The 16,800-nt window shown below is 39.8% G+C and overlaps 1 protein-coding gene across 5 annotated transcripts in view; it reads left to right on the top strand.

Moving 5' to 3' along the window:
* Positions 1-16,800, top strand: part of VPS13B (vacuolar protein sorting 13 homolog B) — a 477,375-nt gene that overhangs the window by 445,642 nt on the left and 14,933 nt on the right. For all 5 annotated transcript variants that reach the window (XM_040588251.1, XM_040588253.1, XM_040588250.1 and 2 more), the window contains 7 exons: positions 250-533; positions 2,081-2,208; positions 2,811-3,010; positions 5,533-5,651; positions 6,859-7,682; positions 12,087-12,263; positions 13,194-13,364. In XM_040588251.1, coding sequence (XP_040444185.1) covers positions 250-533; positions 2,081-2,208; positions 2,811-3,010; positions 5,533-5,651; positions 6,859-7,682; positions 12,087-12,263; positions 13,194-13,364 — 1,903 coding nt within the window. The remainder of the gene's footprint in view (positions 1-249; positions 534-2,080; positions 2,209-2,810; positions 3,011-5,532; positions 5,652-6,858; positions 7,683-12,086; positions 12,264-13,193; positions 13,365-16,800) is intronic.

Below are 16,800 nucleotides of genomic sequence, written 5' to 3' on the forward strand. Positions count from 1 at the left end.
TGTAACTGTTGCTTTTGGTAGGGTTATTTTATGGAACTGAGAGTGGACTGTAGATAACCGTGCTCAGTTAACTGTGTAAGTATACCTGAAGACAGAATTGGGCCAAATAACTTTTAATGCAGTGGACTTAGTGCAACCTTTAGTTCGTTGCAGTTATTGGCTCCTGAGGCTGTTCTGTGCAAGATCAACATGAATAAACTTCTGTAAGGAACCAGCAAGTCATGCTGCCACCATCTTTTTCCTTTTCAGAGCTTCCACTCACCAGACAGTACAGTGTTCAGCATCAGTCCAGCTGGGGCACCACCCAGTGAGGGGCTGAGTGCTGTGCCCTGCTGGGACCTGATGTCGGACACCAGTCCCTTAAATTCAGGAGCGCCTCCTTCTGAAAAACGCATGCTGCTGAGTTTCAGTCCAGGCAGCTACGGTGCGAGCTGCGAGCTGTGGAGCCTACCAGCTGTCATTAAACAAGAGCTTGCTAGACAGAGCGTGGCAGTGCCCACAGGGGTTTGTACTGAAAGTGGATTTTGTACCAGGTATTGTACCCTGAACAGTCACGAATAATGAACGTTGCTTGTTGCTGTAAAGCCTCAGCTAGTAAGAAACCGTAAGAGTTTAATGCAAAAGTCAGAGTAACACATGCCCCCCATATGTAAAGGCAAGTCTTACTTCAATTCAAAAATTGTTATCTTCTGATGGTTTTGATGCTTTTATTATAAATGGTTTAATGTTATGACCGTGTACAAGTTGTACAATTTTTAAAATGTATGGGCTGCTATTTTTTACATGCATACAAAAGAGCATGAAAAGTTTATATTCAAGATTATGGTTCTCTTTAATTTATGGGTAACGAGTTCAAGGACAGTGTAAAATAATACAACAGAAAAATTTGGGTTTTGTTCATAAAAGGTAAAAATATATTTTAGTAAGAATAATAAGAAGATAAACAGAAAAATCAGAAAAGAATGAAACTATTTTGAGATTACAACAAGGAAATATTTCCAAGTTATAAAGCTTGAAATATCCAATGTGCATTCTACTTACAAAAAAATCCATCCAGCTAGTTAAAAGTAACAGTCCAATGACGTGTCAGGTGCCCAACTCCAGTTTTCAGACCTGATATCTGAATCTATTCATACTTATACTGGTATTAACAAGAAACAATCTGCCGAAATTAGAGAAGCTGCATCAGTATATATTACCAGTGATATGCTATTTCTCTTGTCTGAAGGGCTTGATAACATTCAAACCCTCATACAGTTCCTCTGCAGAGTCTAAGAGGTGTCATAGTGGATACCAAAGACTCCTAGACAGTCGTCAGATTTGAAAAAAAAATTTAATGGGAAAAACAAGAAAAGGATTCCTTGTAATTCTGAGATAGACATAAAGGATTTTCTGCTCCTAACCAAATTTTCAGACTGTTTGGATTTTTAAAATCACCATGAGGTGAAGTTTTACAGAAATAGCCAATACATTTGCACAAGAAAAAAAAAAAGTTTTTGTGTTTATGCATGAAGACGTTTTATGTAGTGAATGAGCAGAACTAAATTAATTTATTTTAATTTTAGAAATTTACTTAGTGATGATGCATATCATTAGCATTTGAAAGGGTGATAGCATTGTGGATCATTCCAGTGGAGCTGTCAGTTGCAGATATATGTATTTGTTAAAAATATATTTCATGTGTATCAGAGAAGTATGCGTGCAAATTCTTCTGGAAAATTTTAAAGATTTATGTTGAAAATTTGGGCCTACAATCTCATGTTTTTAATTTAATATAAATCTCTGCTGGCTAGGGCTCTCATCTTGCAAACACACGTGCTCAGTTTAACTCATGAGTAGACTCTGTGAAGCAATGTCTTCTCTAATGTTGCTTTTTTTTGCTATTTCCATGTGTCCTTCTGTTTAAATACATTTGTCAGTGGAGATATGTACTTGCCTAAATGTATATAAATTCGAATTTGATCATAAAGAATCTTACAGATGCTAGTTTTGAATGTTTTTAATTGTCCAGGGTAGTAATATGTAAAGATTTCATCCAAAACATGCATAATCAAATATATCTGCTGTATTTTTTTTGTAGAGCTATAGCACTGACTTATCAAGAGCATCTTGGCGTGACATACCTAACACTTACAGAAGATCCTAGTCCTCGTATAATTATCCATAATAGGTGTTCCGTTCCATTGCTTGTGAAAGAAAACTTGAAAGGTAGGTAGTGTGCAGTAATTAGAAACAGTGCACTGTTGTAGTATAAATTATTTTACTGTATTTCCAATACAAAGTTGAGTTCAGTATGTGTTTTAGTTACAACAAGAACTTGATGGCCCTCATAAAGGTCTGTCTCAAAGTGAGAGACTCTGGAAGATACTGAAGCCTGGAAGCTATTGGAGCTAATCCTGAGGTCGGGAGTATGAACTTACATGGCTCCAGGCTTTTGGGTCTCCCTAGTTCCAGCTGTCAAGGTGACTTGGCTGTAGGAAATTAGTAGGCAGTGGAGTTTTGATGACATCAGTTCAATCCCATGGAACATTTAAATCTCCTCAGATTTGCAAATGTAACACAAAACATATTGTCAATATTCCAGTTACAGTCTGTTAATGTAATGATAAGTGGAACATTATCTATGTAAATCTTAATGACATAGAAAAGGAAAAAACCCAAATATATAAAATTCCAACCAATAGAAAAGTAATGTTTTTATTTATTGGTAATATTTCAAACAGAAACCCTAATTTCTGTAAGCATAGGTGAGTTTTGATTTCATACGGGTTTTAGAAAGGCCTAATCTTGTATATTTTATGAAATTTCAGATACACCGAAGTTTGAAGTTTACTGTAGAAAGATTCCAGCTGAATGTTCGGTTCATCATGAACTTTACCATCAAGTCTCCAGCTACCCGGATTGCAAAACAAGAGATTTGTTGCCCAGCATTCTGCTGAAAGTGATGCCATCCGATGAATTAGTAAATGAATGGAGTGATTTTGTGGACATCAACAATCAAGGAACACAAGTAAATCATTATCAACTATTTCCTAGTTCACAGCATAAATGGTTGTCTTCCTGACCTGCACGTTATATTGTTCCTCTGCAATAAGCATATCCTTTCTGCTGCTTTTAGGTTTTTTTTTATTTAAGTCTTGGGAGCTGCCCTTCCTAAACCCCTTCCTGTGGAAGTTTTAGAATACAGATTACCTTCTTCGCTGGTTGTTTTTAAGAATAGCTAGGTCAAAAATACAGGCTTTCTAGCACTGAAATTTTTTCACTTCTTTCTAATGAACCTGGTGTTCCCTGGAAAAATCAGTCCTGAAAATTTCTAGGCCCTGTAAGCAAAGAATCCCCCAGGATGCAGGAAAATCTTTCTGTTTGGTAACTTAATTATCACAGGATTTTTATCTTTACATCTTGTAGAAATTATCACTGTCATTCTCCCTCTGTGTCTTCACAGAAGCTACTTGTGTCTTTCTAAAACAAAACAAAAAAAACCCTTTTCTTTCCTTCTGTTATTTTTCTCCTGTTTTGAGGTAAATGAAAACTGCCTTGACTGGAGTAATTCTTTTTGATGGGAATTTTTTCCATCTTTGAAGTCATTAGTTTACATGGAATCAACATAAACTGCTTGGCTCTTTGAAAGAAATACTAGTTTCAGATGTTTTCCCTGGGGACCAATCACAAAATGCTCTTGATTATTGAGTGTTATGTTATATAGCAAGTAGTTCAGTTTCATTCAGCAAGCCAGTCAGGCAATGCAAGGTTTCAAATTTCAGTCATTAATGTTATGCCAGACCAGGGTTCTTTATAAGTATCTGGCTCCTAGAAGGAATTAGATGCTAAGACAACATTTGGGGATCATTGTCTACTTGAAGAACTCTTCAAATAAAAAGTGTAGCCTTTTGTTATTGAAGTTTTAGGATTTACATGTAGAGAATTTCCCCAGGATTTCTCACTCCATCTTTCTCTTAGGAAAACGTAAATACAAGTAAATAAGGAATAGGCTAATAGCTTCACATACAACTCTCTTCCAATTGTGAACTAACTGGGATTTAGACGATCTTAAGTAATTTGTATTCTTTCTACCTAGTCACAGATAGGTACTACTTATCCTATTAAAAAGAAGAAATTACTAATTTACTAAAATTAAAGGATTTGATAGAATCATCTGAAATTGGAATTGCAATGACCAATCTTTGATTGTCAGTGAGGGGGGTTTGGAATAATGAAGGTGTATTGAAAATTCAGTAAATGTCCTTTTTTTCCCAATGCTATCATGCAGGATTGTGAATTTCTTTCAGATAAGCAAAGGATTGAAACTGACATATCAAAATTAGAAATACTCTTATGTGTAATTCTCAGAAGAAGAAGACGTAATTTGATGAACAAAATTTCATTATCTGTGCAAGGTTATTATAAATCGTGTAACAAGAATCATTTTAAGTGCTGATCCTACTGAACTTCCAAGTGCTTTTCTTTCTGGTGACTTGTTAAAAGCAGGAAAGATTCTTCAAGACAAACAACTGTTTATTTTACCTGTGCTAGCCTATTATATTTGTGTTATTCCTTGAGTTTTACTTTAAATTATAACTTGTGTCATTACGGTCTAGTAAACAATTGTGTTGATAGTAGACCCACAAGAAAACAGAAGCTAACTTGCTCTAACAAGGACTGCTGGGAGTTTTCCAAACCTAAAAAGACGTTAATCTTGTATATTCTGGAAAAAACACAAAACTTGCATGGAAATATTGCAGAATTAAGCTCCAAAAACAATATGTCATTTCTTTAGGTAGAATATTTATTCCTAAGGACAAATTGTTTAGAATTAAAGTTTGCACATCTATAAGCAAGACACAAACCTGTTGTCAAGTTCCCATTTTCCTTGTCTTTTTAGACGTTTTATGCTTTCCAATAGACTTTTGCCATTTCTGTGTGGCACCATGTTGCTTGTGAAGGTCTTCACACAAAACCAGTTTAGATGGCTTAAAAATGTGTTCAGCGTTGAGTTGTTAAGCAAGTCTTCATGAATCCAAAATGTTACTTATTTTGTAGTCTTCATGTGGTTTGCATCATGCTATCAGGCATTCATCTAACCAGTTCTGAGCTAGGGCACAGGAAAATAATGTCAATTTAGGGTTTGTTTTCTGGTGTAGAAGGTGGGATTTTGCAGAGCTCCAGGAGTATGCCTTTCTCCTTAATCCAAAATCACAAATCAAAAATTCCTAATTTATTCTTTTTTTCATACAACCTCCCTCCTCCCCAGCACATCTTCCTTATTTCTGGAGAAGAAATATTATTTAACAGTATTCAGTTATACAATTGAAGGATGAGATGCAAATTTCATCGTACTGTACAACCAAAATACTTAAAGTATCAGATCTGTTATTTTCTGAAGTATTGAAATCTGTTTCTGTTTTTCCTGAACAGTATCATGATTTGAGCAAAAGATCTCAACCAGAAGGCATTAATAGAATTAATTTGAATTATGACATTAAAAACAGTCATTTCAGTAACATTCCATGTGTTTCTAACTCTCTCCGCTAGATTGTGTTCTTAACTGGCTTTGGCTATGTTTATGTGGACATTGCCCATCAGTGTGGAACAATAGTCATAACCTTGGCCCCAGAAGGAAGAGCAGGACCTGTCGAGATCAACCTCAACAGGTACATAAAGCACATAAAAGATGATAAAAAGCATTGCCAAATACTGCTGAGAGGTCAGTCAGCTTTCAAAGTGTTAACCGACTTATGAACTTTGGATTAACTGTTTGTTTTGTTTAATATTGCTGCATGCTTTATGGCATATGTTTAGACCATATGTTATGCTTTGTATATCACAGTTTAAAAAGGACAATCTAGCATCAAAAGTCATGTCACTTGAGGGTAAACACTAGATGTGTAATACAAAAAGAAGTCCTGAGTTGTTCATTAAAAATAGACACATTCCATCATAATTAATTTTAAGCATGTTCATCAGTTTAAAAATTATTTAGGCAGGCCCTGCCATCCATAATTGTACAAGCTCCCAGTAAAACTGGTAGGAAGCTTGATGTGCAAGGGCTGTAGAAATAGTCTTGCAGTCAGTAATTACCTGTACTTATTATTGCATTCACTCCTCTTTAGAAGACTTTCCCACTTCCATAACACACTGCAGCCTGGTCCTCAGCTCCATTCAAGTGCAATTATAACACCGCCTATTTCTAAGATGCAGAATGCCTGGCCTCCAGCAACGCCATTACAATTAGACTGGAATTTGTTGGACTGTTTTTATTTGCACTATAATTAAGTATTAATCCCCAAGAAACTGGCCATCAGCAGTACATAATAGCCCACTTGCTAGTTAAATTGGCAATGGGCAGTTAACACTGGAGGGGGGGAGGCCCTCAGTGCCATTGGTATAAAAATGCTGTGGTGGCTTTACTGGAGGGCACTTGCTGCATGTGATGTGAAGTGCATTATCCATAATAGTAACGCTCAGTATTAGCTCCCAGAAAATATTGTAACAGCTGATGCTGTACTTGAATTACCAGAAAATGGTATTTGTTGTCTGCTTCAGTATCTGGCTCTGTTGCAAATTTAGTAGGGAATTACTGTATAAATAGAGATGTTCCTGTCCAAAATATCCTGTTGACTAATAAGAAAGAAAGAGAAACCTGGCATAGATGTGTAATATCTAATTTCTTAGAAGACCTCTGAAGGTGGTACCCACTGTGGTGATTAAGGCTGCCAGATCCCATTAACGTTAATGGGACTTGCGCAAGGAGTTTTCCATATATAATAGAGAACGTGTCTCCTGATAGGTTTTTGAGAAAGTAAGGTGCTAGGTCATCTCAAAATACGTGAAGTAACAAAACTTTTTCCTCCTATCTAGAATTCAAGAGCAGACCTTGTCACTGAAAGTGTTCATCAGTCAGTTAAGTCTTGCTGCTTTTGATGATATTACAAACCACAAAGTGTCATCTGAACTTCTGCGTCTCACAGCAGACAACATTTTCCTCCACATGGCCCCAACCACCAGCTACCCGAGACCCCTGTCACAGGAGTTCCCACGGGATGCCATAGAAGGCCTCCCACAATTTCATAGTCTCCAAGTGTATTGTGAAGACTTGCAACTGGACAATCAGTTGTACAGCAAATCCAATTTCCATTTTGCAGTCCTGCTGTGCCAAGGAGAGAAAAATGAGACCATGCAGTGGTCCAGAGTGAACAACCTCATTGTTTGTAACAAAGATTTGGAAAGCTATAAGGAAAACTGCTTTATAAAACTCTGCATTGTTTTTTCCAAGGAAGAGAATTTCATGTTTCACATCAATGACCTCAGCTTTGAGCTCAAACCAGCTAGGCTGTATGTGGAGGACACCTTCATTTACTACATTAAGACTTTGTTTGATACATACCTTCCAGAAAACAAAACTGCTTGTCAATCCATGAATACTTCAGATACTACCCTGACACTGCCTGGACAAGTGAGAGAGCATGCAAGAGCTTTAGTCAAGCCAGTGAAGTTAAGAAAATTAACAATACAACCTGTTAATCTCCTTGTCAGTATTCATGCTTCATTGAAACTGTATATAGCCTCAGATCACACCCCTCTCTCCTTCTCTGTATTTGAGCGAGGACCCATCTTCACCACTGCCAGGCAACTTGTCCATGCTTTGGCCATGCATTATGCTGCTGGAGCACTTTTCAGAGCAGGTCAGTACATTTCCTTAACGTGTAACATTTTTATTAGGGACCAGGATTCTGTGATTGTCTCTCAAGCTGAATAACCTAGATGTTTGCCGTACAATTATTTTTTTTCTGAGACAGTGTTTGATAATGATATTTTCAGACACCTTTCATGTCCTGCCATGTGACAGAAGGAAAATAAAATGTCTGAACAGACACCAATGAAGATTTGTAAAGTTGTGCTAAACATTAGCCAGTTGCCTGAAGGCTTTATGAAACCCTGAACACAGCATAAAAATGTATTCTAGCTGGCTTAGGTTTTGTCATTTTATATTATAGGACTAGTCAGAATCAACCCACATTCCTCACATAAACTCCCCAAAACTAAATTTAATCAAATTATTCAGTATGTTGCTCTGCATTCAGAAGTAAATTATAGCCTTGAATGTTGTTTTGTTGTTAAAACTCCTTTTGGCTGCAGTTTATGATTAGGAATCTGTCTTTCTTCATACAGCCTTCATGCTAAACTGGCACACAGATGTTTGTTGTCCTTTGATCCAAGAACTATGAAGTTTGCTGTTACTAACTTTTTCCCGTATAGGATCGATAGTGAGCAATTATTCTATTAGGTTAGCAGGTACATTCTGTTTCCCATAAATATTAATTTAGAAGTCATGAAACTTGGTCTCTGATGTGTCTAAGTGTAGAACGGAATTTGTACCTGAGACAGGAGGAAGCTTGTCCATGATCGCATACATACTACACACTGAAATGTAGAATGTATTTTCCTGCAATACTAATGGTCAGAATGTCTGAAATCCTGATGCTTCCGTTTATGCTGCAGGCCTAGCTGTGACCTGAATTCTGTGCACAGTTTCCAAAATTGTACACATGTAATTCAGGTATTTATAAATCAAAGTAGTGAGATGCTGATCTGGTCTTTCACTGTATGCATACCTGACTTGCACAGCTGATTGTGGCAACCACATACACAATTGTGCACCAGAACATTGTACACTGATTCATTATTTTCTTGCGTTATTTTGCTTGCAAAATTCGCAGGTTTTTCTTTCTGCTACTTGTTTGGATTTGTTTTACAGTCAAATCCCATAGTACAAAAGGCGAGATCTAGTTTCTTGCTAATTAAGAGTGAAACTGTGGCCAAATATGGTCCACAGCGTGAATATTTCTCCCCACAACTGACTCAGAGTGGTGATACAAGTGGTGATAGACTGCAGCAGGAAATTGGGGTTATACTGGCTTTTCATCTGCAGCATCCCAGGTGAGGCACATATGCTAGCTGGGGATTCCTGAACCTGGCCCTGGGTCTTTCCTCCTGCACTAGCCTTGCAGTGTACAACAGTGCACAGGCCACCCCTTGCTCTGGGCTCATGATGTAGCTGACATCAAGCAGGTTTAAATATTAAGAAATAAAGTTTGCTTCAGTGGAACTTCTTTTCAGGTAAATACATAAGCATATATTTAGTTACTACTTAAATCCCACTTACAGCACTAAAACTAAAATGTATTTTTTGAAAGGGGTTATCAAGATTAAATGGTGAATTGTATCACTTAATGTTTCCTTGGGCAAAGAAGATGCTTTATTTTGAAGAGTTTGTGACACTTGATAAAAGGCTGACAAAGTTAAAAAGAAAGAAGTCAAGCAAAAAGCTTTATATGGTCTGCAAACCCTGAGTCCTTTCCTCACCGACAGCTGAGTTATACTTCTTGGGTTGGTCTCTTGAGGAAGAGGACCTCACTGTCCTGCATTTTAACCACATTAATGTGCAAAATGATGGGTTGTTTGACCCCTTTCTGCTCACCGCTGTCCGACGCGTAAATCGTAGCATCTGCACAAATGGCATTCCCATACAGCTGTTGCCTTATGCTCCAAGTGGGATAGTCTCATTTTTTCCTTAGCTGTGTGCAAGACCGTTGCTGCCCTGTGGGAGGGGGCAGGATTTGCCCCAAAGCCAGCTAGTGGGGGGTGTATCAGGCTGCCCCATACATTGCAAAGGAGCGGCCAGAATCCATATCTTGTGAGCAATGAACAGGGCTGGAGAGCTGTGCTGAAATATGCTGATTAGCATTGCTTGTCTCAAATTAGCAAAATTTGCAATGGAAGTCTCCCATCCTTTTCTAATTAAGTTGGCTTCTATTTAGCAGTTAATAAAATTCTATTTAAAAATATCACTAGTATCAGCTAGATCTAACCCTATAGTTGCCTATAAAGTAAATGCAGTGGCTCTCTGCTAATGGAGTCATAATTATTTCATATTAGTAGATCTAATTTCTAAGCATACTTTGGGAAATGGTAATTGACATGGAATACAGTATTCCTGACTTGCTCCCACACCTTCCTCCTTGGGCTGGGTAGTCCATACTGGCAGTGAGGAGCCATTTGTTTTGCTCTGAGCATTGGCCAAGGAGCGTCCCTTTTGCTGCAGGTTGCACATTCCTCCCATGCTCCCCAAGGGTGAGGACGGTCCTTCCAGAGCTTCCCAAAACCGACAGCCCACAGGCCAGAGCCAGGCTGCAACAGCCCACTCCTGGGATAGCAGGCAACACCTCAGCTTTGTGTTTAACTGGTTTCATTGCTGGTTTTAATCTGGTTTTCATTCCTAAACACACTGACTGGCCGAACAGGTGAGTGGAGTTGGGGTCTCCGGTGTCCCAGGCTGGCAGTGCCTGCTGGGGGTGTTGCAGGGCACAAAGCCGCGGTGTCGTGCAGCAGCTTTCCATACCACCACCACCTCAGGACAAGGAATGCCAAGAATACTTAGGGGAAAAAAGAAAAAAAAAAAAGGCTCTAAGGGATTATTGCAACATTATTGATCACAAAAAACAGAAAGAGCATCTATTCCATCTGTACACGCCTCCCCACCCCTCCAGCTTTTCATCACTTCACACAGTGGCACGGATAATTTATTAAAAATACTACAGCGAGGGAGTCGCAGGCCCAGCCCAGAGCGCTGGCTTCCCCCGGTCCCCAGCAGGGAAGGACTGCCAGGGGGATGCGCCTTTCTAGGGCAGGCATCGTGGGGCCACAGCGCGCGTTGCCACTCCGCTTGTCGCGTTGCCAGTAGTACTTGTTTTTTAGTTTTCATAGTCCATCCCACCCTCTCCCTTATGTCCACTGTGGTTCCTGCTTTTTGTACTACATATGCTGGAGTTCTCAACCTGCCAGGGCTGAAATGTGGGACAGATTCAACAAGAATAATAGATTTTCCGGGAGCTTAGAACGATAGTATGAGATTAATTCATTTCATATGAGTAACATTTTCTCTTCTGTTCAGTTTCATGATTCAGCCTTCCACAGGAGTGACTGGGAGGGGTTAATAGAAAACAAGAAAAGCATCTGGATAGCAGGAGTTTGTGGTGATGAGATGGGAATGAGGAGGGCAGCGCAGATCAAGGGCCCTCAGCGGGAGAGCAGGAGGCCAGTCTGTCCGTCTTAGAGCCTCCTGGCCCTGTCGCGCCTTGTGTCGCTCTGGCAGTGCCGGTTGAAATTCATGGTACCGGGGCTCAAGGACCAGGCGGTTCCTCTTTAATGGTTATTGCCATTTCTGAATCGCTCTTTCTGGGCTGCCGAAAAAAAAAAGTTATGCAGCACTATTTCCTTAATAAATCTGCTGCCAACCAGCCTGAGAAAGACAAGACCTGCAAACAGCTTTCCAGCAACAGATTGCTGTGTGCTTGGCCATCCAGCAAGCTGCTGGCAACCCTGCGTTTATATAGGAAACCAGATCCACAGATACCTCTCCTGGGATATGCATAAGGAATACTCCCCTATGAGTAACCTAATCAGCATGTAGATGTCATTGCTGTTTACACAACTGTACTGAGCAAAAGACATTTGTCTGGCTTTCACTGCACTCTGAAAGAAAATGATCAGCTTAGAAGGGTTGGGGTGGATTTAAAATAACTTCTTAAGCACTTGTCAAAAATCTGCATCTCCTTTCCTAACACTCCATCAAGCAATTGACCTGCACACTCCCGTAAAGCAGTACATTGTATCAGTGTAAACTCCCTGTCACAATTCTATCACGTAAGGATGTGAAATCGCAACGCTGCCTTATAGCTTCTAAAACCAACCCAGCGATCTGAACTTGCAGCCCTGTTCCTCCATAACTGTGAGGCTCTAGCATCCGCCTCCCTAGCACACTTTTAGCAGAAATACGGGAAGCTCCTGGAAGGAAGTCATTCTAAAGCTATTTGTGAGTTTGCCAAAAGGATTTCTTTGATTTACGAAGTATGAAAGATTGCCATTTCTGAATTCATAGTAGATGAGTTATTTCCTGTGTTTTGCTCAAAGGAAGTTCATAATGCGATGAATTCTAGTGTGAAAAAGATAATTAAGGAATAACCTTTTCACAACTGCTGCTTCTGCAGTTTTTGCAGCCGTAACATGTGTCTTGTTTCTCCGCACAGGCTGGGTTGTCGGATCGTTGGAAATTCTTGGAAGTCCGGCTAGTCTGGTGAGAAGCATAGGGAATGGCATAGCCGATTTCTTTAGGCTCCCCTATGAAGGGCTGACCAGAGGCCCAGGAGCGTTTGTCAGTGGAGTTTCCAGAGGAACAACATCATTTGTAAAACACATTTCCAAAGGTAGAGCTTTCACTTTGTTGCTCCAACTACTGCTTTGTTGTCATGCGTTGTTAAAGGATGTGTTAAAGTTTTAAACAATATTGCTTGCAGCTTTGTTTGGCTTGCTAGGCTGCAGCAAAATGCTGGGAGGGTAACAAAGCTCACATATAACATCTTATGTATTAAACAGATCACCGCTTAACTACAGTGCATAAGAATGTTTCAGAAACTTCAGAATTTTAAACCTCCCAGTGGGAAATGGAGATTGGCTCAGCCAGTATTTCATGTGATAACTGCAGAAATATTAAAGGTGTTCTGTACTTCTGCTAACCATCAGAAATTCTACACTCTGTCGCCTCATCATGTTTATTATTTTTTTTTATTATTTTTTTTTAAAAGCAGACGCAGTTGTCATAACTGTGTAAGTACGGGGATAGGTTTTGACAGCAGGGCTGGGCTGGCCTGAGAACAGGAGCAGCTTTTGTTGTGCGAAGCCTGTATAAACAGTGCCATCGCGTGGCTTCGGCCGCCCGAGAGACCGCGGCACGGCTGCCCCAGCCCTTCGCGGCTGCTCTGGGCTCCCTCGGGACGCGGCCTCCCGGGCTCCTTCTGTAAATATTTGTTTACCTTTCCATCACACACACACACATACACCTCTCCGTTTAGATTAGCCTTACAGAAGTTTGGAAACTGGGGAAGGATGTTCGAATGAGTTGTTGTTCCCACTGGCGGGGCAAACCTGTTGCAGGCTAATGTGACAGGCGTGACGTGGACCGGAGAAGCAGGGTGGTGATGCTTAACGAATAGTAAAGCATGCTACACATGGGCGACTTTTCAATTGACTTGCCGTTCTGCTCATAAGCTCAGTATTGCAGTGAGGCATAGAACATCTCCATGTTTTAAATTAAAGCATTTTGATCCAGAACCAAATGTCTATCTCCATGTATTTAGGTACGCTGACGTCAATTACCAATCTGGCAACAAGTCTTGCTCGGAATATGGATAGGCTGTCACTGGATGAGGAACATTACAACAGACAAGAAGAATGGAGAAGGCAGCTTCCAGAGAGCCTGGGAGAAGGACTGAGACAGGGACTATCTCGTTTAGGCATTAGCCTTCTAGGTAATGTACTATTAAATATCCAGTTGAGTGATAATACTGTTTTCTGATCTGCTCACCAGACTTTTCTACATGTGAGTTATAATTGCGAGTTATGCTTGTTTAGGTGTTTTCTTGTGAAATAGCCTCGCGGTATGTATTTGAGATAGTTTCTTTTTATCAAGGTTTAGCGGCTTTTCTATATGTGTTTTGCTGATAAAATAATTGCGGATATAGAATGAGTTTGCATTCTCTTTGTGAAATAATATTTTCATTGGTACATGATGTATATCTGAGAAAAAAAGAATAATTTTGCATTGGGCAGGATGACTTGCAACCAAGTCAGCACAAAGACGTCATCACACTGATGTTTACTTTCCAGTGCTACAGGAATGCCTACTGAACCTGCTTGGTTTTGCTGCAGTGTAGATATCGGGGATTCATGGTTCTGTCTGAAAACCACTTGAACTTAGTGCAGATGTTAAGTAAGCTTTGATGAGGAATTCTGCTTTTACAAAGAAACACAGATCATCCTGTTTCACTGTAATTACATTCATCAAGTAGCCAAGTGGTTTGGTTAGAAGTGAAGATTACTCTGCCTGTTTCAAAATAGTACCTAAAGATCTGAAAACTAACCCACATGAGAAAAAATCTCTGCACGGAGTTTTGCAGTAAGGGGCTGAATTTTCTAGGTTATTTCTACTTGTCACACAGCTAAAGAATGCAGAACTGTATTGTTTGGCAGAGTTCCTCAGTACGTATTAAAGAGTATGAATCCCTTAGAGATCAAAGTGACCAAAAGCAGTGCAGTGCAAAAGGTTAGAAGAGCTGAAGCTTGAAAGGATTTGTCCTCTTTCCTAATCTTCAGTAGTGTACACAACTAAATTTGCAACCGCAACCCTGAAAGCCCCAAAGAGGAAGTGGTAAAAATGTTACAAGTTTGGGTTAAGTTACTGGAAATTATTTTAAGCAATAACATTAGATGATGTGAAGCACTGTCATTTGATAATGCCTGTAAACCGGCAAGTGAGTGTCCTGGGAGAAATGTGCATAAAGGAGAAATTTTGTGTATTAGTAGCTACTATCCCAATAGTAAGCTGTTACTGGCGTTGCAAATCAAAGGCAGTTTGGAGAACATTTTATTTTTCCTTCTTGTTTTATTGGACTAAGGGCAGTCAGGTTGAGTAGCTGGATGAAAGATTATACTTTTAGAAGCACTGTGTCAGCCTGGTGTATATGTGCTGGTGAAATGGCGTGGTGATCTTGGCTCAGTTGTTAGTAAGACAGCAAGATAACATGGTGGCTCTCCACTGACGGGCCAGAATCCTTCCGAGCTAAAAGCATGAGCTGTACACCCTGAAACTTTGTAGCTTTGGTGGTAACAAGGCAAAGCTTCTGCTGTTCAGGAAAGCTGGGGACTCATAACGTGCATGCACGAATACGCGATGCCTGTGCACAAGGCTTCCGTTGTTTGCAGGAGTACGCCTTAGTTAAAAACAAACTGAAACAGAGTTAGAATTTCAGTGTCCCTGACTTCCTAAGAAATCAAACTTCATGTTAGAAACTTAGGGGTTCGTGTTAGCATTTCAACAGTCCTCCTCCTCAAGCTAGGATCTTGTTCTTACTCCCACTGTTATTATTTAGAGATTCCTCCCTGCTAAATACTTCTATTCTTGGTAGTGTGGATGCAAAAAAGCACCCGGATAAATAGTCACTGTGTTGCTGGACTTGACAAGTATGGGATCTGTCACTAAGGGAGGAATCAGAAATGTTCCACTGAATTTGTATCAGGCATAATTTTTTAAATATAAACCTGATTTTTAAAAAGTCCATTTTCTCTGTATACACAGCAGCATTCATGTACATTGTCTTGAGACCTAAAGTATGAATAGAACTACATTTCAGTCTTTACCAACACGTCAGAAAGCCGTTTCTGTCCTGACCATTCACTTTAAAGATTATTGTGGCTTCCCCAAAAAAAGCAGTCATAGTTGAAGGGAAGGTATCACCCTGCTGCTTGCTTTCACCGGCATGTTCAGAGTAAATACGAACATGCTTACTCTGAAAACACTTACTGGTTCTTCATACATAATAAAATGAAGTGGGGCTGCTATGTGAATTTATTTCACAGGGATTAAGAGTTCAGACGAGCACAGGAATGCTGAGAGCAAGACCCTTTGAAGCCGTAATTTCTATGACTTTCTAACTGTAAAAATGAGAAGTGTGAAAAAGATTTCTAGGATACTCACAGCACTGTCATGTTTGTAAAAGCCCTCTGACTCATGCAAACAGCTTAAAGAATTGCAAATGTAGATTTCATGCCTAGGCACAGGCATAGAAGAGCCCTCAGTTCACATACGTTGTGGTATCTATGCAGAAACAAGAGTGCAGTTCTGATTTTTCTGAAAATCTGGCTCATGGTGGCCCTGATTCAGCAAAGCACTTAAGCATGTGCTTAAGTGCTTTGCTGAATCAGGGCCAAAATCATGTACGCTTGTCTCCTCCTCAGTTCAAGTTGTTCCCTGTGGTACATTCTTAAGTGCTTTGTCCTGTCTCGTTTTAAATGACTCAAGCACTGTCAGGGTGTTGTTTGATTTGATTGTTATCTTTGGCCGGCTGTCGTCATCTTTTCTCATTTGGGGGAGACTTCTGGGTCATTTTAGTAACATTTGTGCATGAAAAGAAGCAAAAGCTTGTGATAGGTGTGGTTATTCTTTTATACGATTAGACAAAAATGCAGTCAAATTGCATTTGAAATATTTAGGTGATGAGCACTCCCCACCAAGGAACTATCTTTTGCATTCTGCGTGATGGGGTGAAGCTTAAATAATTTATAACCATGTAAAAGAAAATATTGAAACTACAGGCTTTATTTCCAACTACTGGTCCTAGTGAAAAATACCAAATTGAAGTAGCTCCCTTTAGGAAGTTGAGCATTTGTGAATAACTGAAAAGCTGACAACGGTTAGAGAAGACATTTTGCACAACGGCAAAGGTGCTCAACATTTCAGTTTCTTCTTCCTGCTTTTGGGGAAAGTGACTTGATAGTAATACTGACTGACAGTGTAACGCTGCTGCTAGAGAAGGTAAATTCTGGATTTCAGAAGTTCAAATTTTTGTTACTAAGAGTGGTGGTGGTTGTTCTTGCTGCACAGTTATCCCTGAATCGGGGCCACCCTGCATTTGCATATCTACAAGCAAGATACTAAGGGCCAGTGCTAATCCTGAAAGTGTGTGCTATTCCACACGCTAATTCTGCAAATACATTAATGCACGCCAACAGGTGCTCTTTTTTTTTAGCTGTGCTTTTATGTGATGTTTGCTGTGATGAGACTATGCCTCAGCTGTATTTTTGGTGTGGAACACTTGCAGCAATCCTGAAGGACAACAGAGAAAAGAAAAGGAAGCGAAAGTGGTTTCAGCTTGGCTAGCTTCCAGTCTCGTGGCAAAGCATGGCCAG

The sequence above is a fragment of the Falco naumanni genome, chromosome 3 (genome assembly GCF_017639655.2).
Source record: "Falco naumanni isolate bFalNau1 chromosome 3, bFalNau1.pat, whole genome shotgun sequence".
NCBI lineage: Eukaryota > Metazoa > Chordata > Aves > Falconiformes > Falconidae > Falco > Falco naumanni.